The 25,986-nt window shown below is 32.9% G+C and overlaps 5 protein-coding genes across 15 annotated transcripts; 2 read left to right on the top strand and 3 right to left on the bottom strand.

Annotated features, from left to right (window-relative positions):
* The first annotated feature begins 1,308 nt into the window (after positions 1–1,308).
* MFS16 (major facilitator superfamily transporter 16) lies at positions 1,309–8,477 on the top strand. 5 transcript variants are annotated; one of them, XM_014361040.2, is made up of 12 exons: positions 1,309–1,675; positions 1,784–1,845; positions 1,933–2,093; positions 3,527–3,894; positions 4,923–5,001; positions 5,083–5,218; positions 5,303–5,668; positions 6,768–6,812; positions 7,133–7,325; positions 7,407–7,555; positions 7,773–8,087; positions 8,180–8,477. In XM_014361040.2, exons 4-12 carry the CDS (start codon positions 3,624–3,626, stop codon positions 8,240–8,242), a joined length of 1,617 nt encoding a protein of 538 aa, XP_014216526.2. In that variant the 5' UTR covers positions 1,309–1,675; positions 1,784–1,845; positions 1,933–2,093; positions 3,527–3,623; the 3' UTR covers positions 8,243–8,477. The 5 variants fall into 5 exon arrangements, with proteins under 5 accessions (XP_014216526.2, XP_014216527.2, XP_014216525.2 ...); XM_014361041.2 differs by lacking the exon at positions 1,784–1,845; XM_014361039.2 differs by lacking the exon at positions 1,784–1,845 and having other exon boundaries at positions 1,846–2,093.
* Positions 8,478–8,546: 69 nt separating this feature from the next.
* On the bottom strand, positions 8,547–9,312 carry pen-2 (presenilin enhancer, gamma-secretase subunit). Its single transcript, XM_014361045.2, has 3 exons — positions 9,127–9,312; positions 8,891–8,995; positions 8,547–8,738 (listed from the first exon to the last, which is right to left on the bottom strand). Exons 1-3 carry the CDS (start codon positions 9,185–9,187, stop codon positions 8,599–8,601), a joined length of 306 nt encoding a protein of 101 aa, XP_014216531.1. The 5' UTR covers positions 9,188–9,312; the 3' UTR covers positions 8,547–8,598.
* Positions 9,313–9,524: 212 nt separating this feature from the next.
* On the top strand, positions 9,525–11,759 carry ND-42 (NADH dehydrogenase (ubiquinone) subunit ND-42). Of its 2 annotated transcripts, none has more exons than XM_014361076.2 (4): positions 9,525–9,736; positions 10,147–10,806; positions 10,874–11,263; positions 11,434–11,759. In XM_014361076.2, the coding sequence occupies exons 1-4, from the start codon at positions 9,659–9,661 to the stop codon at positions 11,608–11,610; spliced, it is 1,305 nt and encodes a 434-aa protein (XP_014216562.2). In that variant the 5' UTR covers positions 9,525–9,658; the 3' UTR covers positions 11,611–11,759. The 2 variants fall into 2 exon arrangements, with proteins under 2 accessions (XP_014216562.2, XP_089448042.1); XM_089591916.1 differs by lacking the exon at positions 9,525–9,736 and adding an exon at positions 9,755–9,801.
* A 452-nt stretch (positions 11,760–12,211) lies between these two features.
* On the bottom strand, positions 12,212–16,576 carry Ykt6 (YKT6 v-SNARE homolog). 2 transcript variants are annotated; one of them, XM_014361083.2, is made up of 4 exons: positions 16,247–16,576; positions 14,173–14,367; positions 13,619–13,890; positions 12,212–13,533 (listed from the first exon to the last, which is right to left on the bottom strand). In XM_014361083.2, the coding sequence occupies exons 2-4, from the start codon at positions 14,360–14,362 to the stop codon at positions 13,393–13,395; spliced, it is 603 nt and encodes a 200-aa protein (XP_014216569.1). In that variant the 5' UTR covers positions 14,363–14,367; positions 16,247–16,576; the 3' UTR covers positions 12,212–13,392. The 2 variants fall into 2 exon arrangements, with proteins under 2 accessions (XP_014216569.1, XP_089448060.1); XM_089591934.1 differs by lacking the exon at positions 16,247–16,576 and adding an exon at positions 14,871–14,920.
* Positions 16,577–20,246: 3,670 nt separating this feature from the next.
* Positions 20,247–25,740, bottom strand: LOC106645232 (acyl-CoA:lysophosphatidylglycerol acyltransferase 1). Of its 5 annotated transcripts, none has more exons than XM_014361038.2 (7): positions 25,696–25,740; positions 23,671–24,275; positions 21,456–21,673; positions 21,177–21,391; positions 20,833–21,106; positions 20,595–20,746; positions 20,247–20,522 (listed from the first exon to the last, which is right to left on the bottom strand). In XM_014361038.2, the coding sequence occupies exons 2-7, from the start codon at positions 23,760–23,762 to the stop codon at positions 20,286–20,288; spliced, it is 1,188 nt and encodes a 395-aa protein (XP_014216524.1). In that variant the 5' UTR covers positions 23,763–24,275; positions 25,696–25,740; the 3' UTR covers positions 20,247–20,285. The 5 variants fall into 5 exon arrangements, with proteins under 5 accessions (XP_014216524.1, XP_014216522.1, XP_089448072.1 ...); XM_014361036.2 differs by lacking the exon at positions 25,696–25,740 and adding an exon at positions 25,490–25,667 and having other exon boundaries at positions 23,671–24,035; XM_089591946.1 differs by lacking the exon at positions 25,696–25,740 and having other exon boundaries at positions 23,671–24,035; positions 24,121–24,874.
* Between the last annotated feature and the right edge of the window lie 246 nt (positions 25,741–25,986).

Here is a 25,986-nt window from a genome sequence, read left to right as displayed (position 1 = left end):
CAATAACAATTTTATACGTTTTATTAAAATCTAACGGAAGCTTTGTCAGCTAAACTGTTGGGCTGCTCTGAAATTCAGGCTTCCCGGGGGTGACAAAGCACAATTCTTTTGGGTGAATGATAAAAGTCACGATGTAAAGAAGATATGGAAAAGGGAAATTATGGCGAAAAAAAAAAACAATTAATAATTCTGTAAGCTGCAGTAAAAAAATAAAAGAAAATCAATACGAATGAAGTTAAAAAAAGCTTTACTATTGAAATTTTAAATCCCACTGATGCGTTTGTCGTGTTTTTAATAACTGTATATTTGGGTGAAATTGTATCTGCCTTAATTAATGTTTATCATATAAATTAAATTAATCTGTACTTTACATGAAGTATAAACATTATTTACATGTTATTGTTGCCATTTTACGTTAACTTTGGTGCCCTTACAGATGCGACATGTCAGGTCAACTCAGCTGAACTGTAGTAAATTTTAAAAACTCGCCACGATTTGTTTTGCTGGCTTTGTATAACACAGTTGGAGTATTAACAGTTAACTAAATATGTTAGCCTTTTTAATTATTAATTACGAATAAAAATCGTTGTTCCAAATAGTAGAATTAAATCTAATAATAGTTTGATAATATGTAATTAAAGTTAATTGTTTTATTGATTCATATAATAAATTTTTTTTTTTTATGATTTAAATGAAATATCAAATGTCATTGAACCCTGCAAAAGAATCACAAATGCTTTCTTCAAGTTTCAAATTTTGCGGTTCGCAATTAAGATAAGAAAAAAAAAAAAAAACAATAGATTTGTTCGGCCTAGCAGCTCGGAGTGCTGCGAGTTACTTATATTCTCAAACTGTTAAACCGTACACCTTATCTACGGCTCTAGTCCAACTATACTAGATGTATACATTTCAACTCTCGGAGCGCTCCGGAATCCCCAGATAAGCCAAACAAATCTTTTTCTCTTGCGCAGCCTAAATGGAACGAGCAATCGTGGCCATTCTTATGGCATTTGATTTCCAAGGCGCTCATTAGCTGGAATCCACATCATCGAATCCTTCGATTGGCTTATCAGTTGAGGCTGCGCACGAGCACGCGTCTCTCTCTCTGATCTCACTTTTCTCCTCCCACTACAAGGCAACGTTTGGAACGTTTAAAAATGTGACGTGTCCAGTGACGGTAAATCTTTACAAAATCATAGGTTCCAAAGCGTCATTGATTGTATGTTGACAAATCATCCAAACGCATAATATATGTAGATAAAAGTGCCTTGGTGGATGACATATGTACAGCCCATATTCACAATACAGTGTGTTTTACAGTGTCGACAGGAGAGTAGATGTACATAATACCTACACATTCATGGCCAAATATTCTTAATCTCGTTCTAAATTTATAATTGTGTGTTACTTCACGTGTATAATTCTTGTTTATAAAAAATTCCAAGGTTTAATAGTCTACATCAGTGGTTCTTAAGTTACTAGCAACAAAGTGTCAAATAATACGTACATGCACAAAACGCGAATGTGATGCTGTGACAAGAGAAAGGATCTGCTGGCTGTGATTTTTTTTATTTTAAGCTACTAAAGTGTTGTAGAAAATTGTCGAAATAAAAAAAGAAAGAAAAGTCCTAGGAAAGAATGACACGACAACGACCAAACAGCTCAAGAGAATAAGGTAGGTTGAAACGTCTCATACCAGTAAAAGGTGTACTTTCTAAAAAATGAGAATTTACTTTATACGTAGTTTTGTGCGTAAAGATTTTTTTTTTTTTTTTTTTCTAAGTCTGCTGTACACCCCAAGTATCTGTCTACTGTCTGATGTTCTTTTTGTATACATCCTTTCAGGTTATGACTCACCACTTTCTCGTAGCATGTGCATACAAAAAAATCTTTGAATCTCAACTGCCAGTATAATATAATATTTCTCTCCAGCTGGTCGAAGGTATAAATTGTTTGCATATCAAAGGCAACACACATGCTCTCTGTGCAACGTCAAATTGACACGTCGCACGTTACATGTGCACGAGACCAATTAGCAGCATCATAAACAACGCTTTTCTTTGTTCTCCAACGTGTGAGCGTATGTCAAGTTTGTAAGTGTATATAATCTCGCTGTACATACTTTCATTCACTAATCGTAATTTTACAAGTTTGATGTTTTCCCTGTTAAAATCGACCCGTAGAAAAAAGAAAATAATCATACCATAAACTATTAATAATAAAAATTATGATATTTTAATACCTAGTATAAATTTTGTTTATTTCTCCCTTTGAAGTTAATTCGTTTTACACGAGTTGGTGGGTGCCAGTATAACGATATCCAAGTCAGTCCAGACCATTGTATGTCCCGCATATGTGTTTGTCTGGATGGGGAAGCTGGAAATAATGTTGATGGATTACCCGCTGTATATATCCTGTTTTCGACATTTATAAAAGATATTTCACCGTAAATAAATACCCAAAGCTCGATGTATATGTTCCCTTTTTCTTTTAATTGCTCCCAAAAATATTTGAACCAAAAATTCTTGCAAATAAATCAAAAGCACATCAAACAGTCATTGAGCTCGTAATTAATTTAATAAGTAAGTTGTATTCTTATTAAGAATTTCGAATTTGGCGTGTCATAGAATTTTTTTGGTCCTATAAGTTTTTGAAATTACATTCGAGTACTCAATAATATTTAAATAGCTTACATGTGCATTGTAATGTATTACACACTTATTTACAAATAAAAACGCTCCTTTCCCTTCGAATATATATTAATGAACAATAGATATGTTTTATTACTTTTAAAATAAAATTATCATCAACTTATTGTTAACTTGTATTTAATTTTTACTTATGGATGAAAATTTTCATTTTATTATTAAAACGTATAATACATTTTATATTCATCATGTCGATTGTATGAAGTATTAGACATTTAGATTATTTAATTGCGGGTTTTATTCATTTAGTAATTGAAATTCTTTGAATCAAAGATATTTTTAGTAACGAATTCACTCCTCTTAAGAAATAATGTGGGAACTCTCATCACGTTACCACCACTCCGCCACCCTTGCACATGTGCAAGGTATTCCTTCAATATCAATATCTACTTTATTAGTTAGCCTTGTTGACGCGCACCACAGATAAACTCCCATGTTACTTTATTATTATTATTATTATTAATATTAAGAATTAAAATCATAATTGCAACATCTGTACTGGGCAAATTATAAAAGCTGTATCTTATATTATTGTACTATGTATTTCATATATATACTATACGCGTTTAAATAAATTTTTTATGCCACGTAAACAGTATCTGACCTGATGGGGCTCTGTCCGAAACAAATTACAATTAATTAATCGTGTTATCGTGCTTGTCGTCACCTTCTTATCGGCTAATTGAACACAGGGTATTGAACAATGATTGTCCTTCATTAACACCAGTCAATATTTTCCTTTCAATTAATATCATTTGAGATAAAAAAAAAAAAAATTAGTTCAATAAGATGCCTTTTTATTGTGTTGTCCAATATAGGAGCTGTGCAAGACATAAAGATGCGTAATGAAAATAGTTGATGAATGACAAAAAGAAAAAGCTATAAAATAGATATTTTTATAAAAATCGAGTGACAATGAATAATAATAACATAAGAGATGTACCATGGGGTGTGACGTTTTTCGAGTGGATTAGCTCAAAGTATTGTATTAGGACCAGAAGAATCGATCGATTGACATGGCATCGCGCCGGGGTGCTCGCGACAACTTACTTGGCATATACGTGCTACCACATGACCAGAAAGCCAATATCTGTTGTCAAAAATGTTTTGAGTCAAAATTGCAGTGGCATCACTCCACCTCCTGGCATTGTCAATGATAGCACCTGGTGCGACTGGGCACCTTTTGGTGAGAAAATCAATTTTTTATTTATTTTTTTTAAGTATCCAAAAACAAAGTAATACTTGAATTTCGTAAAACATATCTATTAACCTTATGGTTTGAAAATCTAAAGCTTCGGAATGACCTATTGTTGCAACTGTTAACAATTCAATACGTTTTCTGTCTGCAGTTGCTTGTGATGAACCAAAAAATTTCTCAAAGTTTTCAATATCAACGATAACGATTTCTTTGCAATCGACTACAATATATTGATTAAACATTCGCGTAGCCTATTACATCTGGGTGGTCCCAATGATCCGTTCTTTACTTTAAGTTACTAACTTTTTGAGATACCTATAGAGACACGCAAAAAATCAGAAATTTTCTTTGATCCATCGAATTCAATGCCATTAAAATTAAAAAACGATTGTTATATGTTTTTTGTTCCTTTATATTATTTGTCTAACGGTGAATATTTAATCGGTAATAGACCCATTGCACTTCTACATAAATTCTTTTTTATAGTTTAGTTAGCAATTTTTCTTTTTTCTTTCAATATTGGTGTAACAGATTTTTTTTTCATTTGTTAGGTATACGAAAATTTATCTGATTACTTCATGAATTTTAACTAACTGTTCCATCGTATACTTTATAATATCATCTATATCAGTGTATACTACACTTTTTTCACTCGCATTTTATACTTTTTTTTATATTTTATTTTATACAGTCATCCTTGTACTTCTAGACCATTTTGTTCTTCAATTGACAGATTTTTTTTTGTATGTATAATTTTTACTTTCTCTCGTGTCACCCGACCTCGAATCCACAATCGTCAGCTATTTTAGATAAGATATCAGATTTCGTCTAGTATTCACTTTGCCTTTGATATATACCCTTTCGGTTGACTCTCGCGTATATTTTTACTTTTGCACAGTTAGCCATTAAGCATATTTATTATTTCAATCCTTGATACTTGGATGCTTTTCATTTCTTAAAAAACCATTATATTTATCCAAGGTGACAATGACGAACTATTATTAATTAATATTCAGATAGATCCGACGCTCCTGCTTTGCTGGGTTTGTTAGACTCTGCGTTTTTGTTCAGCTATGCAGCCGCTATGTTCATCAGGTACTTGGTCATCTTGCCCATGTACTTTTACAATGACAAAAAACACTCACACGATTTACTTATAAAAATATGTTTCTCCAGCGGTTTCGTGGCCGAAAGAGTTAACCTACGGTATTTCTTGGCCTTCGGTATGATCGGCACCGGTATTTTCACTTACCTCTTCGGCATGGCCAAGACATACGACATCCATAATTTATGGTACTTTACGGTTGTGCAGGTAATCATTGTCAACGTGTTAGGGGGAAAAAATAAAAAAAAAAAAAAAAAAACAATATATATGATTCAAACTGATAACTTTCAGACTGTCAGTGGGATATTTCAAACTTCGGGGTGGCCAGGTGTGGTCACTGTTGTTGGTAACTGGTTCGGCAAGAGCAAACGCGGTTTGATATTCGGCATCTGGAACTCGCACACGTCGTTGGGCAACATATTGGGTACCCTTATCGCAGCCGAGTACGTAGAGACCGATTGGGGCTTGAGTTTCATAGTGCCCGGGGCCATCATGGGGCTCTTTGGACTTGTGATATGGTTGTTTTTGGTCGCGCATCCGAGCGATGTCGGATTGGTGCCGCCGGTTGCTTGTGGCTACAGGAGACTGGATGCGACCCACAGTTCGGAAGACAGCAGTTGCTACGAGGACATAGGATCTGGCCATCGCGAAGATCAGGTGAGCCTTTTTCACAGACTTTTTTGTCAAACACACACGTACACTCGTAAGCTCGAAACAGGTAAAGGTGAAAATTTTATGTCAAACGTATAAGTTCGATCGCTAAGATTTGGCGTAAAGTCAACATTAAATTTTCTTTCGATTATTCGAAGAAAAAAAAATATATAATTTACGAATCATTTTGTGTGTCTATGTGCGTATTATGAAAATATGAAAAGATAAATTGAGATAAGGTTCCGAGCTGGCACTGATGTAGCTTTCCGACAATGAACGAATAAACCTTTTATACTAGCCGCTGATTCAGCACTCAAGTTTGAGACAATAATAGTCTCTGTCGTCATTGGAATACATTCAAGGCTTGTTGCTAAGTTGAAGCAGCTGCAAGACTGAGTAGACGATTCTTTTGTAGTTAATGTATCAAGAAAACCTTTCAGTTTGATAGTTATTTTAAAAAAACGTCTATGAATCTATTTCTTTTGAAAATCATTTGAACACCTCCGAGTCACTCTCTGTGCAAAAAGTACATTGAAGAAAAAATATAAGGAATACTTTTCACATGTTTTGAAAGAAAATTAAATGTAGGATAATAGTTATTGCTTCTAAGCTGACATCAGGATGGTGACATATATCCAAGGTTTATCGTGTGCTAGCATCGTATGGACAAAATGCTAAAATGCGTATTAAATAAAGTCGTCACTATATCAATGTATAGCTGATGCAAGATCTTGATCACGAAAACTACATGCACCAGCTCGAAGCTTTCTTTTTGGATTTATGATTTTATCGTTTGCATCGCAAATTACCGATCTAGTTTGACATATTTTTTTTCACAAAAATCAACTAAACGTAATTTGATAGAAATCGTAAAAGTTTCACAATTGTTTACGATTGAGCAATGGAAAATGTTGTCTGTAACGATATCCTTACACTGCATTTGTAAATAATACCTTGATTTTTAAGCTAGATGTTAAATACAAAAAATGCTGTTAATAATGCCTCGAAAGCAAATTACACCTAGCGATTTGCGTTCTGCATGCTTACATGTAATTACGTATGTATCATATTGTTACTTTTTTTTTAAATCCCCTTTATTTCCTAGAAAATCACGTATCGCAATATTGGGCGTCACCAGGACGCTGTTTTTGTAAGTGCATGATTTTGATTTGACTTTTTGTTTTGTTTCGCTTTTTTTGCGATTTCTATTGTAACCCATATATCTTAGAATATTTTGCCTATGTGTCATTGAACATCTTTTTTTTTTTTTTATTGTTTTGTCGATGCATTGATCAAATTTAAATGAAAGTATATAGCTTTGATCAATTTGCAATAAAACAAGTATCGAATATTAACTGCATGTTTATCTCGAAATAGTACTTTACTGCACATGTGTCTTTGTCATTTAATAGAGACGGTTAATCTGTGTTTCCCTTTCCTCATGTCACTATTTGCTTTTGAATGAAAAAGGATGTCGAAAGAACCGAAACAACACCCATTCTGTCGGTCAATCAAAGCTCCAGCGGTTCCAGCGAAAGAGCCATAGGATTTTGGGGGGCCATCGGTATACCTGGTGTCATTGAATATTCCCTATCCTTATTTTTCGCAAAACTAGTGAGCTACACATTCCTGTTTTGGCTGCCACTGTACATTGCAAGCTCTTGTAAGTATATACATATGGCAATTGTGATGTATTTCTTGTAAAAGTTGAACAAAAAAAAAAAAGGGTTTTTTCGATTCGCAGCAAAGTACAGCTCAAAGATAAGCGCGGACGTGTCAACGCTCTTCGACGTCGGTGGGATCATTGGTGCAATAGTCGCCGGTTACTTGTCCGATTATTCAGGGATGAGTGCGTTGACTTGCGCTGTTATGCTTGGCCTAGCTTGTCCGACGGTCAGTATATGAAAGATAATGGGGTATTTCAATGAATTTTCATTTGGGAGAAATTTATCACTTTCAAGCTATCGAGTTTTTTTTTTTTTTTTTTTTTTTTCGATGCAAAATCCATTTGAAAGAGTCGAATAATGAGACTTCAAAATGCAATTAAAAATTGAAATGCTTTTATGTTGAATGTTAAAAATTAACAAAATTGACTGTTGTTTCTCCTCAGTTGTTCATCTACGATTACATAGGCAGTATTAATTTGTACGTGAACGTGTTCCTGTTGTTGTTGACCGGTTTGCTAGTCAACGGCCCCTACGCTTTGATCACGACTGCCGTGTCGGCTGAACTGGGTACGCATCCGAGTCTCGGGGACGACAGCAAAGCTCTGGCTACAGTCACGGCTATCATTGACGGTACGGGTAGCATCGGTGCTGCTGTGGGTCCTCTGCTCGCTGGCTTTGTTTCGAGCCAAGGTGATCCCAAGACAGCCTGGCATAACGTCTATTACATGCTGATAATCTCTGAAGTTATGGCACTGGTGGTGAGTATGCTTGGGATCTTTTTGTTTTTTCAATCAATTCTGAATTTTAACATAACAGAATCATGCATGTGTTCGTTATTTTTTTAATGCAGCTATTGTCAAAGCTAGTATACAAGGAGCTGAAGCAGTACGCGCGCATGCGGCGAGCTTTTTAATAGCACAAAAATTCATTTCCAAGGAAAAAGACTGCGTGTGAATCGACAAACTCGTTGGGCTTTTTAAGATTTTTAAATACATGTATTTTTGTATAATTCTACGTTATTTGACTAAGAAAACACAAATAAGAGGATATCAAATGAAGTATTGTCGTCGTCCAATATAAATATATTGCAACAAAAAAAAAAATAGTATAAAACATTGATCTTTGTGTAAAAAAAAAAAAAAAAATTAGATAGACAAATGATACATACGAATATAAATATATTTTTTGTTAAGTGTATTATTTTTTTCTCCTCTTCATTTCGCACTTTACAGTCTTAATTATAGTTGTGTTTGATAGTTTGTACAAAAATTATGCATAGCCATGGGGGAAGATGTAGGTAATGGAGTCTGCATATTCACCCCAGGCCACTCTGTGTGTTTGAAATATTATGATCCATGCAAAGTATGCTGCAAACGACAGCAAAGCTCCGATTCCCGATGATATCACATCTGTAATAAAAAGAATCGTCCTTTTTTTTAACCAACACTTGGAGAAAAACAGAAACCATTCGAAAAATAAAAAATTTGTTTCACATAAATCAAACTCTAGTCCTCAGATTTACAGTTGGAAGATATCGTAAAGAGAAAGAAAACTGACTTACATTTTTTAATTTGTTTTTGTTCCTCGAATTCTGGCACAGAGAAAGCTTGCTTGGCAAACCAAATGGCGTTGACTGCCCACAGAAAAGGCAAAAGAGCAAATCCACCTGGCAATCAGAAAACAACAAAAACAGCTTTTGTTAATTTACAAAGGACTTACTTGCTCTGCAAAAGTATATTTCGACACTTCTAGCATCCTAACCATCTTGTTTGGCATAAACTTATGTTCATGACTCACCGTAAAAATAGCACTTGCAGAGGTACAGCTTCTTCTCATTTGACATTTTTTCGAGATCCATCTTTTCTTGTTCAAAGTTATCAGCAACAACGAAAACTGAATCACTGCAAGTATAACAAATACGATTGTTGTTATCGACGATAAGTCATACCGTCATACCACCGAGACCATCAGAAATGACACACAAGCAAGCACCAGAGAGTCATGTTTTACAGCGACATCTGTTTTATAAAATTTTGGAGCAATCGGAGTCGTCGGAGCTCGGAGCAACAGAGCAGTGGAGTTTTGGAGCAGTAAAACTATATATATATATAATACAAATACAAATATCGTCTGCTGTTTCTATACCTAGCTTCACCTATCCTATATTATTTCACAAATTCACAGATAACATATATATGTATACAAAGTCTTCTTAGGACCCGCGACTGTCGAGTCTCATCAGTTGTGTTGTCTCCGAGACGAAGGGGCGAGAGCGACCTTTGGAGAGCCTCTCCTGGAGGAAAGGTGAGCTCCAAGGAGAGCTGCAAAAATGTACGTCGCTCTGAAAAGCGGCCTCGCCGGCAAGTTACTACCTTCTGTTGGAACAACCGCCAAGGAGTTATGTAAGGTTAGCGCGAAAATTGTCAACCTCTTCTGGGTGACGTATACATGAGACTCTGGAGATTGACAGATGTACTTATTTACTAAAATCTGTTGTTAGTATGGTTATTTTTTCTTTCGCGCGTCATGTCAGTGCTTTTGCTGATAAATAATATTTATGACGTTTTTGTGTTTTGATTCTTCGCTGTCTCACAGTATTCTGCTAGAGCACTTGGCACTTTTTTTTTGTTATGATTTTTATCGATATTGGTACAAGAAAGAAAGATCTTATTATCAAACGACATTGAGTTTTTAAAATATATATTTTGAGATACCTAGTGTTTATGCTGTTGTCAGTGCTTGGACACGAATTATTGATTGAGGGTCAAAGTTTATATTTGATGGTAACATGTTTAATATGTATTTGAATTTTTTTAGATTCTTCCACAAAGGGGAATCAATAAAATTCAAGTGGCAGGATTAACCAGGATCAAGTACAGAGATGAAAGTGAAACTCGCAACATCAAGCCTTTTCCTTATCATCTGAGAAATTATACCTGGAGGGATCATCTTTTACTTGACGTGTGGAACGGATGCAGAGTCCAGAAACATACAAAGTTGATTGCCATAGACGGCCCCGTGGCTTGTGGAAAGGAAAAATTTGCCAAAAAACTGGCTGAAGAATTAGATTTTTTATATCTGCCACAACCAACATTTGACGATTTATACATTACTCATTGGGGTTTTGATGCCAGAACACTTGATGCTAAACTGCCAAAGGGTGCTCAGACATGGGACATTGAACGATTCTGCCAAGAGCCTTTTGACATACACTCTGGCATGATGCAGGTTTATATGTATTTTTTAAGACAGGTGACATACATTAAAATTTTGAAGCATATTTTCTGCACTGGCCAAGGTGTTGTTACTGTGAGAACTCCCTGGTCCGATGCTGTCTTTGCCAAGGCTATGTACAAAAGCAAATATATACCTAAAAGAGTTTTAAATGCACATAAGGATATTTGTAGCGTTTCATTGCCCAACTATTTAAAACCTCATCTAATTATTTATTTGGATGTTCCAATTGAAAAGACCATGGTAAGCTTATGGGTTAAAAATTTATTTTTCAAACAACATAATTATTTACCACTTTTTTACTTTTCAGGAAAACATTAATAAAAATGGACAACCATTTGAAAAAAATGCAAAAGCCTTCTCAGAACAGTATTTGACCGAGATTGATAATGCCTACAAGAGAGAATATTTGCCTTTTCTGGATGACTACTCTCTGTTACTTTGCTATGATTGGACAGAAGAAGGAGATTTTGAACTTGTGATGGAAGACATTGAGGATCTGGATTTCGAAAGATATTCAAATCATGAAACAAAGTTGGCTGATTGGCGTCTTGAAAAAGGTGTCTGGAGATATTATTGCAGAATATTTTCTAGCAATGATCACATAATTCTCAGGAACATGGATATTATGAGATTCGATGTGCCTGAATTGGGTATCACTGGTGAAGATACCAAAGCCTGGACAGAAGCTTGGCGAGAGGTAAGCTGCAACTTTTCTAATACTTTCAATTAATTTTGGTAAAGGGAAAATCACAGAGATGAATATATTCACAGAAAAATTCTTATTACAATAATTTAGTATATTACTTAGGAATTATGATGATTAATTAAATGTCCACTTGCTCTTCAGTAAATACCCATTTGTTACAGGTTGCAGACTCTAAATATTCTCCAGGGTATAACATACTAAAAGGTGAAAAAAATTTATTATTCAAAACAGGCATGCAAAACTTTGGAAAAGATTATGTAACACCTTTGATGGAAAAGTACTATGAGCGAAAAAAGAGAGAAGAAGGAAATAAAAGACACTCACATGCAATCAGTTAAGAGAAATCTGGAGAACAGTTATCGTTAGAAAACAATTCTTTAAAAATTTAATAATAAATGTACACCGACAGTAAAATAGTGCTAAGCACATTAAAAAAAACCAAACTCTGTAATTACATGCATTAATACATAATTATTGTTTGTTTAAATTGTATGTTATTTGTACTACTTTATCCTTTGATAGCTATACCTAAAAATTTTAATAGTAGATAGCAAATTAATTTTAAAACACTAACAATACAATATTTTGAATGAAAAAAAAAAATTAAAATGTTAACTATTCATTCTCGTAAATGTAAAAAACAATATTTTTCGTGCTTTTGAACACTTTTCTTTATTAAAATGGGACTAATTTATATCAATTAATTGCGATGTTAAATAATATTCTACGTCATCAAAAATTAGTCTTTTTTACTCAAATTTTAAAGAAAATAAAAAACCCATGGTAAGTTGATATAAATTTCTTTGTATAATAGTTAAAAATCATATAAATACTTTTGTTTCTATGCTTGATGAAAAAAACTCGAAAACAGGATTTTAAAAATATTTTTAAATATATTTACTTTTTTATTTAACCTTATTAATGGTTTTTCATACAAAGACTTTTCACATACAACGATGAATATAAATTACACATGTACTAAAAACAGCACATTGATGAATTAATTGGGTAAATAAAACTAAATAATACGTACAATTTTATATGAATCATTTATAAATTCATAGGAAACTGATTTCCGCGATCTTCAACAAAATCCTAATATTCTTCAAATGACATTTATACATTCATATGTACCTATTACTAGTTTGAGACACTTTAAAAAGGTACACATACTTTATGTACGCAATCAACATGTTACAACGATTTTAAAAACATAACTGTTTGCATATATTGTTTTATTAACATTCCGTTATTTTTATTGTATTCGAAGATACTTAAATATGGATTATTAAATGTTCATTTTAATACTATATTTTCTAACATGCAGATAACCTCTGACTCCTCATAGCTTTTCAACTTTTGACACTTTCCAGTGAGAATAAAAAAAATTGAAGTTGTTGAATTTTTAAAATATCTGATACACTTTCCAACAACTATAAAATGTGAAAAAATTTGAATAAACACATAAAAATTGTCTCTTTTGCATTACTTGCATTACTTGCATTTATTCCAAAATAAAAAGTGGCTTTAGCAATTCATTTTAAGAACATCATAAATCCAGAATAGAAAAAAGTGAGCATCCAATTGTTTATGTAAAATAAATAAACAAAAAAGAGTGACGTTATAAAAATGAATAAATGTTAATTAAAGTGACCAGTTTAGTCGCAAAATTTATACAGTACTACTCAATTTCAGCTATTATTCTATGAAACGATAAAAATACTTATAGTGATTCGTACTTTTCTGGAGCAATCTAGAAAATTTAACTACTTCCCTTGCACATATAATTTTCTATTTAATTACTTAAGCTACATGAGTCATCTTATTTTCCAATAAGAACTCTCATAATTTTGTTGCTGTCATTAACTGGCAGTGAAATTTTTAGTAACACTAGGCACCAGAAATACATGCAAGAGCAACAATAATGAATTCTCAAAGGAATTAAAATATATGCACATCAAATATATCCTATACACTGGTTTAAAAAACAAGTATCAAGAAGATGTAAACAAACTTCTTGTATCACCATGCTTTGGTGAATGTAAATGGATCTGGTTACTCAGTCAAAGCAGAATGTTTTTGTGAATCAACAAATACGGATCGTAGATAGATATTTCAATTTAACCAGTCAGGCTACAGCAAGAATTAGTTTTTCTTGCTGTTTTGTAAAAAGCTTTAGATTGAATGCTAAGACCCTCCGACTTTTGCACAAGGTCATCTAACTTTTCACCTCTTTGCAAAACAGCTTCTAATGTATTATGCTGAAATCAAAAGTATAAATTATGAATATTTCTAAAGAGAAAAAAATACAGTAAATTTGTTTTCAAAATAATAATAATGTATTACTAGAATAATTTTTGTCTCATCCAAGTCGTCCTGCATCTTGGTGAGAGAATCAGCTTCTTTGGGATTCTGGTACTTAGACAAATATATATGAACTTGCTGAAAATCAACAGTTGGCTCTTTTAGAGTGAGCCACGTATGTGGAGGGTACTTTGCTGCAAATTCATCAAGTACTTTAGTGATCAGAGTATGCGAGACACGGTGAGGATATTCGTGATCCGATATAAGGACTCCAGCTAAGCTGTCTCCTCGTACGTAAACATGACACATGTAATCTATTGGAAAAATATCAAGGTGTAATATTGAAACAGTTCCATTACTGTAGGATACTTTGTTGCATTTGGGTCGATGATTTTTAAATGATGAGTTCTTTAATGCAATGGGGTATAAGAGTGCAAAATCAATACATTCTCTTTAAGGTAATTCGAATTAAAAACACAAATTAATAATGATTCTGGAAAATTATTGCACCAGTTTACCGTTGAAAAATAGTTCATATCATCAAAGGATGTAAGATATAAAAAAATTAATTTAAATTGATTCTCAATAATCCTTACCTCCTTCCTTAACGCTCTGCCTCGATGCTACTTGCGTTCTTTCCGTTATTGTTTTACTAACAAATGACATAAACTCCCTGATGCTGCTTCTTTGGAAATAAGAGAACGAGTCGACGTCGTATGCAGACTTCAATACAGTCGCCGATGTTGGATTTTTGTACATGACTGATAATGCAAAGAGTTTCACCATTTTGTCTGTAAATATAATGATTTAATACGAAACAGGATCACAAAATGTCATACTTTATATCGATTTGAATCAATATACACTTGAACCGCAACTACAGACGACTTCTAGCGAGAAACAATTTATAATGTAAAAATGCAATTCATTGTATAAGTACAAAATCAATTAGCATCTGGTTTATTATCAGTTCAAGGATCTTGATTCAAAAATATTAACGTGCCACTGATTTTAATTAGCCAAGTAGATATTGCTTTCACTATAGGTAGCGTTTAATACGTCAAAAGTAATAAATGAGCGTAAAAACATATTTTTTTATGAATATTTCAGCCTAGAAAAACTTTCTGTTACTTAAGCTTTTTTTTTAATATAAAAATAACTGACGTGGTCACATACCAAAAAAAAATTATTTGAGTTTACGTCAAGCAACAATTGAAAAGAAGACTATAGGTACTCTAGGTAGTAGCTATAGACATAATGAAAGAAAAAAAATTTGCTGATGTGATTTAATTACAATCTGTATACGCGCTGTTGCTTCGCCGATCGCCGTCGCCCACACGAACGTAGTGCGTACGTATTTATACCGTATAGGGGAACGTGGGGCGGAGGTGGGCATAGCCGATAAAATGGGCATGCAAATATTTAAAAATAAAAACATATTTTTAGCTGAATCCTCTGTAATATACATATACAACATCAATAGTTTCTCTATCCAAACAAATTTACCGGACTAAAAGCTTTTTTTTTTTACTACGAGCTGATTCAACTCTTAGTCGAAGATAACCTACAAAAAAAAAATTTTTAATCACTTGGCAAATTTATTATACATGACCTACATAATTATCCATAATATTATTCGAAAGCTTAGATCTTTAACTTTGACAGGCTATTTTTTTAATTTTTTTTTTACTTGTAATAAAAGAGTTATTAATAAGTAAAAAATATGTGTTGCGAGGGTGGGAATGGGCACCAAGGTGGGGCGCAAATGGGCCCGAGCAAGAAAGCAGTTCCGCATTGAGCGTCTGCTATTTGTAGGTATAGGTATACCAGTTGTATGTAGTTAGCTGTCAGCTGTCATACTTTATAGGTTAGGCTATTTATTTTTATTTTTGTTGATTTTTTATGTAGTTTTTCAAATAGTTTATAAAAGTATCGAAGCCAAAAGTAATATCGAAAATGAAGGTGACGAAGCCTATAAAAATTAGTAAAAAAAAGTTAAAATTACAATCCAACCAAGTCGATATACCTACAACACATGATACGATTAAAACGACAATTGATAGTGTACTTAACTCAAATATTTGCATCGAGGAAGATTGCATCTCGATTAAAAATATACCAATTATTTTTCAAAACGATATCTAATTCTTTGTTTTAATTATTTTTCAAAATATATTACTTTTGAGTGTTGTATTAGCATGAATCAATCCAAAGAAATGCGATAATATTGTGATTAAAATGTGATTTAAAATTACAAGAGATTAATACTTAAAAATTATGTATATTATATTATTTGTTACAATATTTTTAATACGAATACTGTAAGTACTGCAAAATAAACTTAGATTTAAGATCAGTTTCAAAACCTACACACTTTCATACTGGGTGCATTATTTATCCGTGCCCATCCGCGCCCCACCCCCTGCTCACCCGTACCCTATGGTGAGGCACGAGTGAGCAGTTTTGGATGTTCTCGTTCTTCAGCATAAAAAAAATATATATTTATAGATTAAAGTTTAGCAAAGTATGGCACGGTAAAGTTAAGGTTCTTACCGTGTCAATAACGCTTGGACAATAATAAAATACTCAAAATTGTTGTCACAGTGAAATAATGAAAAAAAGGTGCCCACCTCCGCACCACGTTCCCCTACTTATAACACTTTAAATCACCTGTTAAGCTTTGATTTTTTTTTCAACTAAAACACTGGCGTAGTCAAGATCTTCCACAAATCAATACTTATGTGAACTTTTCTTAGCAGATTTTCGGCAAGCTCACTTTCTATCAAAAAAGTGTCGATGTAAAAACAACCTTCGATAAGCTGTGTAATTTACAATATTATGTATACACACACCATCACGATATAAAATAGCTGTAGAATATTATAAAAAAAAGAGCCACTTAATGGTCACGTCGTGATTTTTTTTTTTGCACTAAATATTGATAATTTTTCTCTAAATTCGCAACTATTTAACTATTGTCAGGACAATTCTGCCTGCGGCGCCATACTACTAATAAGTGCATATGTTTGACTGACTGACACATCTCACATACACACACAGCTACGATCACACAGCCATAGAGAAGAACAAGAGATAGGCTTCTCAATTCTCATTCCCACTGTGAATTCCGGTGGGTAGATGGCGCTGATTCTCGCACTTTTGGCGCGGAAATTTATTCTTCGAGTCGAGCGCACGTTAGCGAAGGTTTTACAGTTCACAAAAGCACTTTAAAGAATAGACATGCCTTTCGTATGAAATAAATATCGTAAAGGCAAACGTTTTAATTCAAATAACCATGAGTTCTAAACAATCGTAGTTAAATAATTTAAAAAAAGGACGTTGAAAAAATGCTAAAAAAGACAGTGTTGTTAACGAAAAATCTAAATCATACCTGGACTGTAACTAAAGGTATGGATTTATACATATATGTAAGCACACATTTCTATTGAACTAAGCACTGATGGTTTGCCAGTAAAAAAACTTACCTTTAATTATTGTGAAGATTTTACTTCTTTATTTTACGAAAAAAGGATAATGAAAAGTGCATAAATGAGATGTATCGATTAAAACGAAAAGACACAAGTCTCGTAATAACAAAGTTATTGTCTTGTGTATTACCATTTATTAGTTAGTAACATTATGCATTTGAAACTCACAGATTTTCTCGTAGACACACATCATGACATCATACAACATATACGGCTCACACCATCCTTGTACTTTGCGCTTTTACGTTCGTCGGCTTTAACAATCTTTTTTTTTATTTACTCGTGCCCATCCTTGATTATTTTTTTACACGTATTCTTTATTTGTGTATGTGTGTGGGGGAGGGGGGGATTGCGCATGTTACAATATTGTGCCAAAGTCATTACGCAGAGAAATTATATAAAATAAAAATTCGTATGAAAGATAATTTATACACAAATTAACTGTCTGTACTTTTGCTAATGGACATGTGCCTTTATGTACATATTTCACATGTGTGTAATAAGACAGCAGTAAGTTACGATAAAAATATATACTTACGCTTGCAACTTGTTTTTTGCTTAAAATTGTACGCGTTTGTATAATCCAAAGGTAAGAGAGAAAATATGTAAGAAAAAAGTTAATTAGCAACAATTAAATGCACAATAAATGCTGATAACAAATTTGTTTACATAGAATGTAGCTTATAATTTGACGGTTTTACGCATGTACTTTCAGATTTTATTCATACATAATTTTCATACTCACATTTTGTATCAATTCAATTGATTTTTTTTTCTTTTTTTCAATCAATAAAGTTAAAAACAGTTGACGTAAATTATGTACCGTTGATATGTGGCTGAACTACGCATCTATTAATCGCGTATAAATCATAGTATATTATCATCAACGTGTTAGCTTACACTTTTTAGAAAAGCATAAAATTATTGACAATTAATTTACGGACGTATGAAGATTTATATAATTTACATATATTTAGCATCAAATTTACATGCGAGTTTTAAAAATATACAAGTGTATAATCAGCTATTAAACCCAAAAGTCAGGTTACAGTTATCGACGATTTCAGTAATACATCGCAGAAAAAACTGTGCGAAATTCCCTGCACTCCAGCTCTGTATAATACACCGAGTTCTTATCCTTAGCTGAAAAACAAGTCAATGTACAAAGGAAAAAACGATAAAACTAAAAAAAACAACCAAATGCAAATATATACACAAAGTTTACATTTTTAAATGACTTTTAAATTAATTTTTTATCACCGTTATTCTCGAAAGTGTTTCTCAATTCACGTATTACATTATCAAAGTTTGTTTAATAAATGTACGAAAGATCTATTTATATATACACAGTTATCAGCATTATTTAATTAATTAATTAGGCTACTCATAATGACCATATGAAAGTTTTTAATTGATTTTTTTAGCTTAATTTCTACAACATTTCTTAAAACGTCTTCTTAATCGACAACGTCTTACTTGTATGGAAAATAAAAAGATTCAATATCCGTTAATTTCATTATCAAAACACAATATTTTATCATATTGTTCATTTTTTAAATACTTGATGTAAGGGATTCGCTCTTTGAGCTTACAAAACTTCTATGTACATAATAATATAATATATATGCTAGCAAGAGCAAGGCACGATCGATTTGAAATGTTATTCGTTCACAGCAAACTTACAACCGGTTGGTTTTGGCAATCGGTCGATAAAAGAAAAAAAAATTTGTTTCGCACTTACGGTCTTAGTTTTACACTTTTTGTTCGTTAACTATCATGTGTCCTCAAATGTATTCAAAAACATTATGTACAGTGACACTAAATTTTGGTTCTGAGAAATCACAAAAAATATTTAAATTCAGCCAACAAATTATTATTACCTGTCAACTGAAAATAATACGATATTTAATTCGAATTAATATTCAGACAAGTAATTAATTTAAATACTTTTATACAAAATTACGAAATAAACTTGTGTAGTTGTATTTCCTACTACATAATAACTGTTACAAAGAATTTCGGTTGCAAAATTTCATTTTGTCGGACCAGTGCAAGAATTTTTTTAGTGTACATAGTAAGAGAGGAGAAAGAGAGCAAAAAAAACATTGAAGAAAAGCTTTTTAAAAAATGCATTGTCTGATTTAAAATGACAACAGTTCTGAAAATATTTAAAGTAAAATATAAAGTAGTCATAACTACAACATCGTAAATATAAAGTAGATTTTTATTTAAACTTATCTGATTTGGATTAAGAATTAAATTATTTGAAAAACAAGCCTTGAACAAATAAATTCTATTACTGCTTTATAATAAATGTTTTTCTTTATTATTTTAAGTTATAACTGTTGCAACATCGTATGTTAATTTTTTTTATTTTTCTTGCCTTTGAATAAAATCCAACAAAATCTTGTCTTGTTTTGTTAAAACTCATCTGATTCTAAAGAAGCTGTTTCTTGATACAAAATTTTCAGAGACACTTTCTTGCCTCTTATTTTGAAAAGGATCCCTCTTACTATATAATTTGAAAAAGCTCTTTCTTTTACTAACTCCGACGATTTAAGACACAAATATAATATTGATGTTGCACTTAAAAATTGGCTTGTACAAAAATGTATCAAACACTCCTTAATTGTACGTTAATTCGCTCACTTTACATTTTTCTTCTTAGAATAGTAAATCGAGTTTTCTAGATTTTTGATTTCCAATACTGTGCTAAGAACACATTCATACAGTACAAAAGAAGAGGTTGACGCGTCCCTCTGAAACGTAGGAACTTAAAATTTCACACATAAAAAATTACTTACAAATTAAAAAATTGATTTTCACTCCAATATACATACATCCTATACTTATTAACATTTAAAAAAATGATATCACGTATACTTAATGTGCGATTTATGTATTTAGTAACTAGCTATTTAATCCAATGCATAAGCTTTACACGGAAAATCCTGTAAAGTGTCCAACACTTATACAAGTTGTATGATTTTAACGACCAATGTCTCTTCTTTTTTTTTCATTTCTTAATATGGCTTAATCAAAAATTAATTGCAAGTTCATGATATTACAATATAATTTTGATATCAGTGAAAAAAAGTTTTCAACACCCTTAATATTCAAAGTCACTTCAAAAATAATCACAAAAACATTACTACTGCACTTTGAAACAGAGTAGCAGTAGATAGCTGCATCAAATAGAAATTTATTGTTTTGTTGACATATTACCAAATACAAGCTAAAACATAAGTGATGACTTTGTAGTGGAGATAGCTAGATGTTATAAAGAACAGATGAAGAATTAGAAAACGCAATGGATCTTGCTGAATCTTGTAATTTTCATAATTTGATGGATTAATGCCATTAAAAGATCCATATTTATAAAAGTTTTCTAAAAAGACTTCCTTTTCGGCCCACCTGTCAAACAACCATCTTGATAGTTGCTCAGGTTCTTTAGGAATCTAAAAGATTATATGTAAAAAATGAATTGTTAAAACTTTTTTTTTCAAATATTAAACCATCTTTTAAATTACCATTGATGTTGGAAAAATTCGGTAAAAAAGTATTGTTTGACACGGGGGTCTTACGCCAGTTATGATCGTCGGCAAATCTATTGGTTTTCCTTGAGGGTAAGCAATTGTAATATCTAAAATATATCTGATTTCTGGCCGCATCACTGCTGTACCTGAAAAATCACATGTTTTTATTGCGTTGCTACAAATGAATATAAAAGCTACGTTGTAAATGAAATAAATAAAGTGTTCATATTACTTGGCCTTGAATTCAATTGTTCTTCTGAGGAATTGTTGTTCTGTGTGGGGCCAATAGTGTTGAATATAGTTTGCAGAGCTCCAACCCGAGGTAGGGTAACATTTTCTAAGATAGGAAGATTATTCTTCTTAGCATACTTTTGCGAGGTTTCACGCCTTTTGCACAGGAAACCACCTTCTGGAAAAAGAACCAACCATTTCCTTTCCAGTGGAATATATGAATCTTTGAGATGCCTATCTAGTTTCCTCAGGCTTTCTTCTCTTTTTTTACGACCCTATTAAAATGTAAGAAAAATCATAAAAAATGTTTGATGTGCCCTTTAAAAAATTAGTTGGTGTACTTACTGATAAAATGAAAAAGTCATGATGTAATAAAGAAACAAGTCCAAAGTTGGTAAATTTAAATATGCTATCCATGATCCACATGAGATTAGGCAAAACAGTGGGCTTGGCATTAAAAGTTGTCATTAATATAGGAACATCCCCTGTACTTTGGTGATTTGCAATCACCAAAGTTCTTTCATGTATAATTTTGCTAATGTCGTCCCCTAACTCTACAACTACAATATAACATAAGAGTTTTTTGTGATCGTTTCTGTACTTATTGAATGAGTTGTAACTTACCATCATATCCAGCGGACCATGTCCACATTGACACCATAGCTAACAACCAATGAAAGAACATACCCTCGATGCGCCAATACCAACTAGGCTGATAAATTTTCATCGGGAACAGTACGATCATCCAAACAAGGTATGTAGGTATGCAGTATGTATTGTTTAAAAGGACGAAAATGATTCGCAGAATACATTTTAGATAGTTTCCTAGCCTTGCAGCTAATCTAGAAAGATAAAAGTAAAACTTATTTACTACCACGGCCCTGCTAAGAGTTATTCAAAAAGAAATATGGATGTAATGAAATGAGGTCATTTATTGATGTAATATGCAGACGCGTTTAATATATATATTTTTTCGTCACCCCAGAACCTAAAATCATATTTATTATTTTTTGTTTTTTAATTATTGTATGTTATGTGATTAAATTAATTTATCGATTCCTAACAAATTTTTAATAATTACGTTTTGTTCATAAATCAGTACAACAATTATAAAATAAAATAAACTTAATTTGATAAATTGTTCATAAATTAAAGTCAAAATAACAATAATATATACAATTTTATCCAACACTTGATAAAAGTTGGCAAATCAAAAAGGCTTTTTCACTGTCCACTTATGCAATTATAGCATTAAGAATCAAGGCAACTCTTTAAAGATGATTTAAGTTGAATTTTACTTGTAACTCCCACTTATCTCAGCCTCATGCTTGACTGATGAAGTAAATGACCCTCTCGTCAATATAAGATTTAAAAAACATGTGCAGACTAATCAGTAATTCCAGATAATACTTCCAGTAACTCAGTTATTTTTCAATCGTCTTATTCAACAAAAAATTTAATTAAGTATTTTAAGTCATCAAAAAACTAAAATGTTTGAATGATTAAAATTTGTATTCATAGAATACAATAGCAAAAAGATAACCAAAAATATATATTATTTTTCCCAGAAAAGTAGTCATGCTTTCGTAATGTAATATTTTCTCCAATAATTTCATAACACTGAGATTAGATTTTTTTTGTCATCGAAGCTAAAGATAATTGAATTCACTTAAGTTATATAAGTCTGTCAGGAATATTTGTGAAGAAAACTTGGGGCACTTTGTTGTCTGTGTTGAAATATATGAATTTGTATTCAAAGACAATACTTTTGTTAGTGTGTTTTATATATAATAAGTTTATACTAACAACATGGTGAACGATGAGCATATAAATTACACATTACAGTAGTGGCCCAAATTTCTTTTACAAAACCTTACTCATGGTAAAAAAGTTATAATAATGAAGAACATCGAGTTAATGATAATGTGCAAAGTATACAGGCTTGTTATACGTATGTGAATTAACAACGAAAATTAATGCGAGTTATTACCGGTAATACTTAGTTTAGTCAATACAAAATAACTATGTAAAAAAATTCAATGATTTGCAAATAATAGCAAAAAATTTTTATTTTTCTAATCGAATTTTTTATTAAAATTATGCATTAATATTCGAATGTTGCTAATTACTTATTTCTAATATATTTTGGTACACCCTCTACTACATGAAATGCTTTCAAAATTAGCTTCAAGATTGTAAAAAAAATTCTTGTAACAGAGTATTGCTGTGACGCAAATCGATACAGCTCATCCTTTATTTAAAAAAAAAGAAAGTAATCGAATATTCAGTTCCTAATTTGTAAGGCTACAGTAAATCACTAAATAGCATGCCTCACAGAGGCCATGTAAAAGTCATTAACTTGTATAAGTATTTGTGATTCATGACGGCTATGTTATCACCACGTACTGGGTATCAGCTGGTGTCATTAACGATTTGTAACGGACATGCTCTTTGCAACAAGTTATAACATATTAAATACAAACTGCCAGTTAGTGGTTTCTGTGTAAGTATAACGAGTACGTAAAATGTAAAAAGAAAAAAATAAAAATAAGTGGCAGGGTAGGAATATCTACTACCTGTACAAATGAAAATTACCCCCACTGAAAAAATAATGAACATGTAATCGCGATAGTACACGCAAGGGGTAACGCGGTTGCACACAGATGTAAAAAACAAAAAATAAAATAAATAAATACTTCGAAAAAAAATAAGCAACACAATCGCCGAAAAAAAAGAGCCATGAGCAAGTAAAGGAGGTCTCAACGTAAAACAGCGGTGATGGTAAGTATAATAAGTATACCTGTAACAATTATGTATTGTCAATGTTTACGTTGCTTACCTGACGATACCGGGCGACGATCGCACGCCTGCAGCCGTAGATGTCTCGATCGCCGAGGCAGACACCGTCGTCACTTCCTCGTGCCCGGTCATAATAATGCTTTGGTAAACAAAAACACCGGCGGCTGGTAGTAGTTGTTGCAGAAACAGCAACAACAAAAGTGACAACTGTTAACTTTTAGATTTAGAGAGACACTATTACTACTGGTGTTTCTTCGTCGTCGTCTTTTTCTGAAACCACCACCGCTGCAGCCACAGCTGCCGCCGCAGCCGTCGCCACCACCACCACCGTCGTCGTTACTAACCTCACTTTCGCTCATCGGCCGTCACTACGACTCTGTCTGCTGCTGATGATAATTGGAGCATCTACAGGGGGGGAAGAAGATACTGAGCTTGAGAAATACAATTATCTATCAGTATCAGGACTATGTATAGGCCCGCTCTGTCGTACATATATGTGCAATACACCGGTTGCTCCTTTTATTGTTTACTTCTTTAGGTGTTCTCTTATTTTGCGCGTTAACTTTTTCAACAGAAATAAATAAGGGGTTGCTCACTGATCCTCCATATGACGTTGTTTTCCAAATCCACGCGAGCACACAAACACTGTATATTACACAATAATTGTACAACTTAGCTCTTAAAACGGTTTGATTCAACTGATATAATATGGTCTCGTTAAATAAAAACAATGATAATTACATAATATTAAAAAAAGCAACAGCATGAGAGATGGCAGATAAAAAAAAAAAGAGAGAGCCCGTGATGTGCGTTCCTTCTGCGGCACTTTACTTTTAGCAATTATTTAGCACACTATGCAGAGCTGCCTATATGCTACTTATTAGAGATGATACAAAATTACATCAGCACATCAATCACCACAAGCAGATGGGGTATGGCTCCAAAATTTCATTGATCCATTCAGTCGATGAATAATCTAATCTAGTACACCGTTTAAATGTACACACAAATTTGATTAAACAAATTCACAAATACACGAGTGTAATAATAACAGCAGAAAACGATCGATTATTATGATGATTTCTGCTTCGTAAATCGCCACTTCCGGCTGTTTTCGTGGGAGGACGAACAATGTATAAGATGAGTTGTGTTTTATCTCTTTCCAACTACTTAATAGGTTTGTTCAAGCCAATTCTCGGTGAGACTCGGAGAATGGAATGAACAAGTGTTCTTCTCCGAGTGTCTCCGAGAGACTCTGACTGTCCCCGAGAATGTATATGCACACGTTAGGTTAGATAAATTAAAATCCTATGTATAGATTCACTCTAACTCTAAGACATTCTGTTTACTTTTTGTACTTATCTAACCTAACGTGTGCATGTACATTCTCGGGGACAGTCAGAGTCACTCGGAACTCGGAACACTCGGATAAGAACACATGTAAAATGGTGTGCCAGTACTCTGCCAGTGCCAAAACCCAAAATGGTTCTTGACTTCACTCCTACCGCTTCACTGGCATGCTGTTGCTGCTGCAGATTATACTCTTATGTGTGTGATGTGAGAGGAAAAGAGATAGATATGAGATTCTTACATATCGAGAAAAAGACAGAGATATTTTCCAGCATGCAAGGGTATATATGTAGGTATACTTATAATGTATGCCAGCAGATCTTTTTTTTTTACAGACGGCGGCGTATTTTCACTGCAGTGAATACGTGGTAGTGTGATGTGTCGGTGTGAAGGCTGAATATGAAATGCTATTTTAATAATTATTGTAGTCGACAAAGCGGTACGTCGAGTTATTTTTCGAGATTCTGATTCACCGTCTTTTCCCAACCCGATTTCATTAATGTGCTTACAGCATTATTTGTAATTATGATATCTCACAGCAGCATGTTTGTATGGAATATTCTCTTTTTGAGGTCTACTGCGGATGTAAATACTGCAGACTTGCAGCAGAGATGCAGGGCTGGTGTCACGTAGGTATCCCCACTTTTCTACCTTTTTTTAATGGTTTTTTAATGGTTTTTTTAGATATTAATAACAGTAGTTATATATATATTACTTGTATAACGTACACTACACAGATTAAAAAATAACAGGTACACTGTACTTATATTATGTATCTGTATTAAATTTATTATACTGTAGAGGAAAAAAAAAACTGCGGTAGAAAGATGTAGGAGGTAAGTACTTGGTGGATGCGATGGCAATGCGCGCAAAACAACGACTGATGACTCTGTTGTGTTGTGATATAGCGATGAGTCTGGCGGGTGGCGCGTACTGACACAACACAACTGACCGACCGCACACCGCACCGACCAATGGGAACGACACTATAATATATTTATGAGAT

Source organism: Copidosoma floridanum, unplaced genomic scaffold (genome assembly GCF_036245765.1).
Source record: "Copidosoma floridanum isolate Cflo_tuat_1 unplaced genomic scaffold, Cflo_Japanese_pri ptg000014l, whole genome shotgun sequence".
Taxonomy (NCBI): domain Eukaryota; kingdom Metazoa; phylum Arthropoda; class Insecta; order Hymenoptera; family Encyrtidae; genus Copidosoma; species Copidosoma floridanum.
The sequence above is the reverse complement of the archived record's forward strand: the minus strand, read 5'-3'. Positions and strand labels throughout refer to the sequence as shown.

Coding starts and splice junctions, on each gene's coding strand:
- pen-2 (XM_014361045.2), bottom strand. CDS start 9,187: ATGGATCTCGAAAAAATGTCAAATGAGAAGAAGCTGTACCTCTGCAAG. Junction 8,996..9,126: donor CTGCAAGTGCTATTTTTACG/GTGAGTCATGAA, acceptor TCTGATTGCCAG/GTGGATTTGCTCTTTTGCCT. Junction 8,739..8,890: donor ACAAAAACAAATTAAAAAAT/GTAAGTCAGTTT, acceptor TTTTTATTACAG/ATGTGATATCATCGGGAATC.
- LOC106645232 (XM_014361038.2), bottom strand. CDS start 23,762: ATGACCGGGCACGAGGAAGTGACGACGGTGTCTGCCTCGGCGATCGAG. Junction 21,674..23,670: donor TCGTCGCCCGGTATCGTCAG/GTAAGCAACGTA, acceptor TTATCTTTCTAG/ATTAGCTGCAAGGCTAGGAA. Junction 21,392..21,455: donor ATGGTCCGCTGGATATGATG/GTAAGTTACAAC, acceptor GTTATATTGTAG/TTGTAGAGTTAGGGGACGAC.
- ND-42 (XM_014361076.2), top strand. CDS start 9,659: ATGTACGTCGCTCTGAAAAGCGGCCTCGCCGGCAAGTTACTACCTTCT. Junction 9,737..10,146: donor CCGCCAAGGAGTTATGTAAG/GTTAGCGCGAAA, acceptor GAATTTTTTTAG/ATTCTTCCACAAAGGGGAAT. Junction 11,264..11,433: donor GGACAGAAGCTTGGCGAGAG/GTAAGCTGCAAC, acceptor CATTTGTTACAG/GTTGCAGACTCTAAATATTC.
- MFS16 (XM_014361041.2), top strand. CDS start 3,624: ATGAATAATAATAACATAAGAGATGTACCATGGGGTGTGACGTTTTTC. Junction 5,002..5,082: donor GCAGCCGCTATGTTCATCAG/GTACTTGGTCAT, acceptor ATGTTTCTCCAG/CGGTTTCGTGGCCGAAAGAG. Junction 7,326..7,406: donor ACTGTACATTGCAAGCTCTT/GTAAGTATATAC, acceptor TTCGATTCGCAG/CAAAGTACAGCTCAAAGATA.
- Ykt6 (XM_014361083.2), bottom strand. CDS start 14,362: ATGGTGAAACTCTTTGCATTATCAGTCATGTACAAAAATCCAACATCG. Junction 13,891..14,172: donor GCAGAGCGTTAAGGAAGGAG/GTAAGGATTATT, acceptor TTTTTCCAATAG/ATTACATGTGTCATGTTTAC. Junction 13,534..13,618: donor ATGAGACAAAAATTATTCTA/GTAATACATTAT, acceptor TTTTGATTTCAG/CATAATACATTAGAAGCTGT.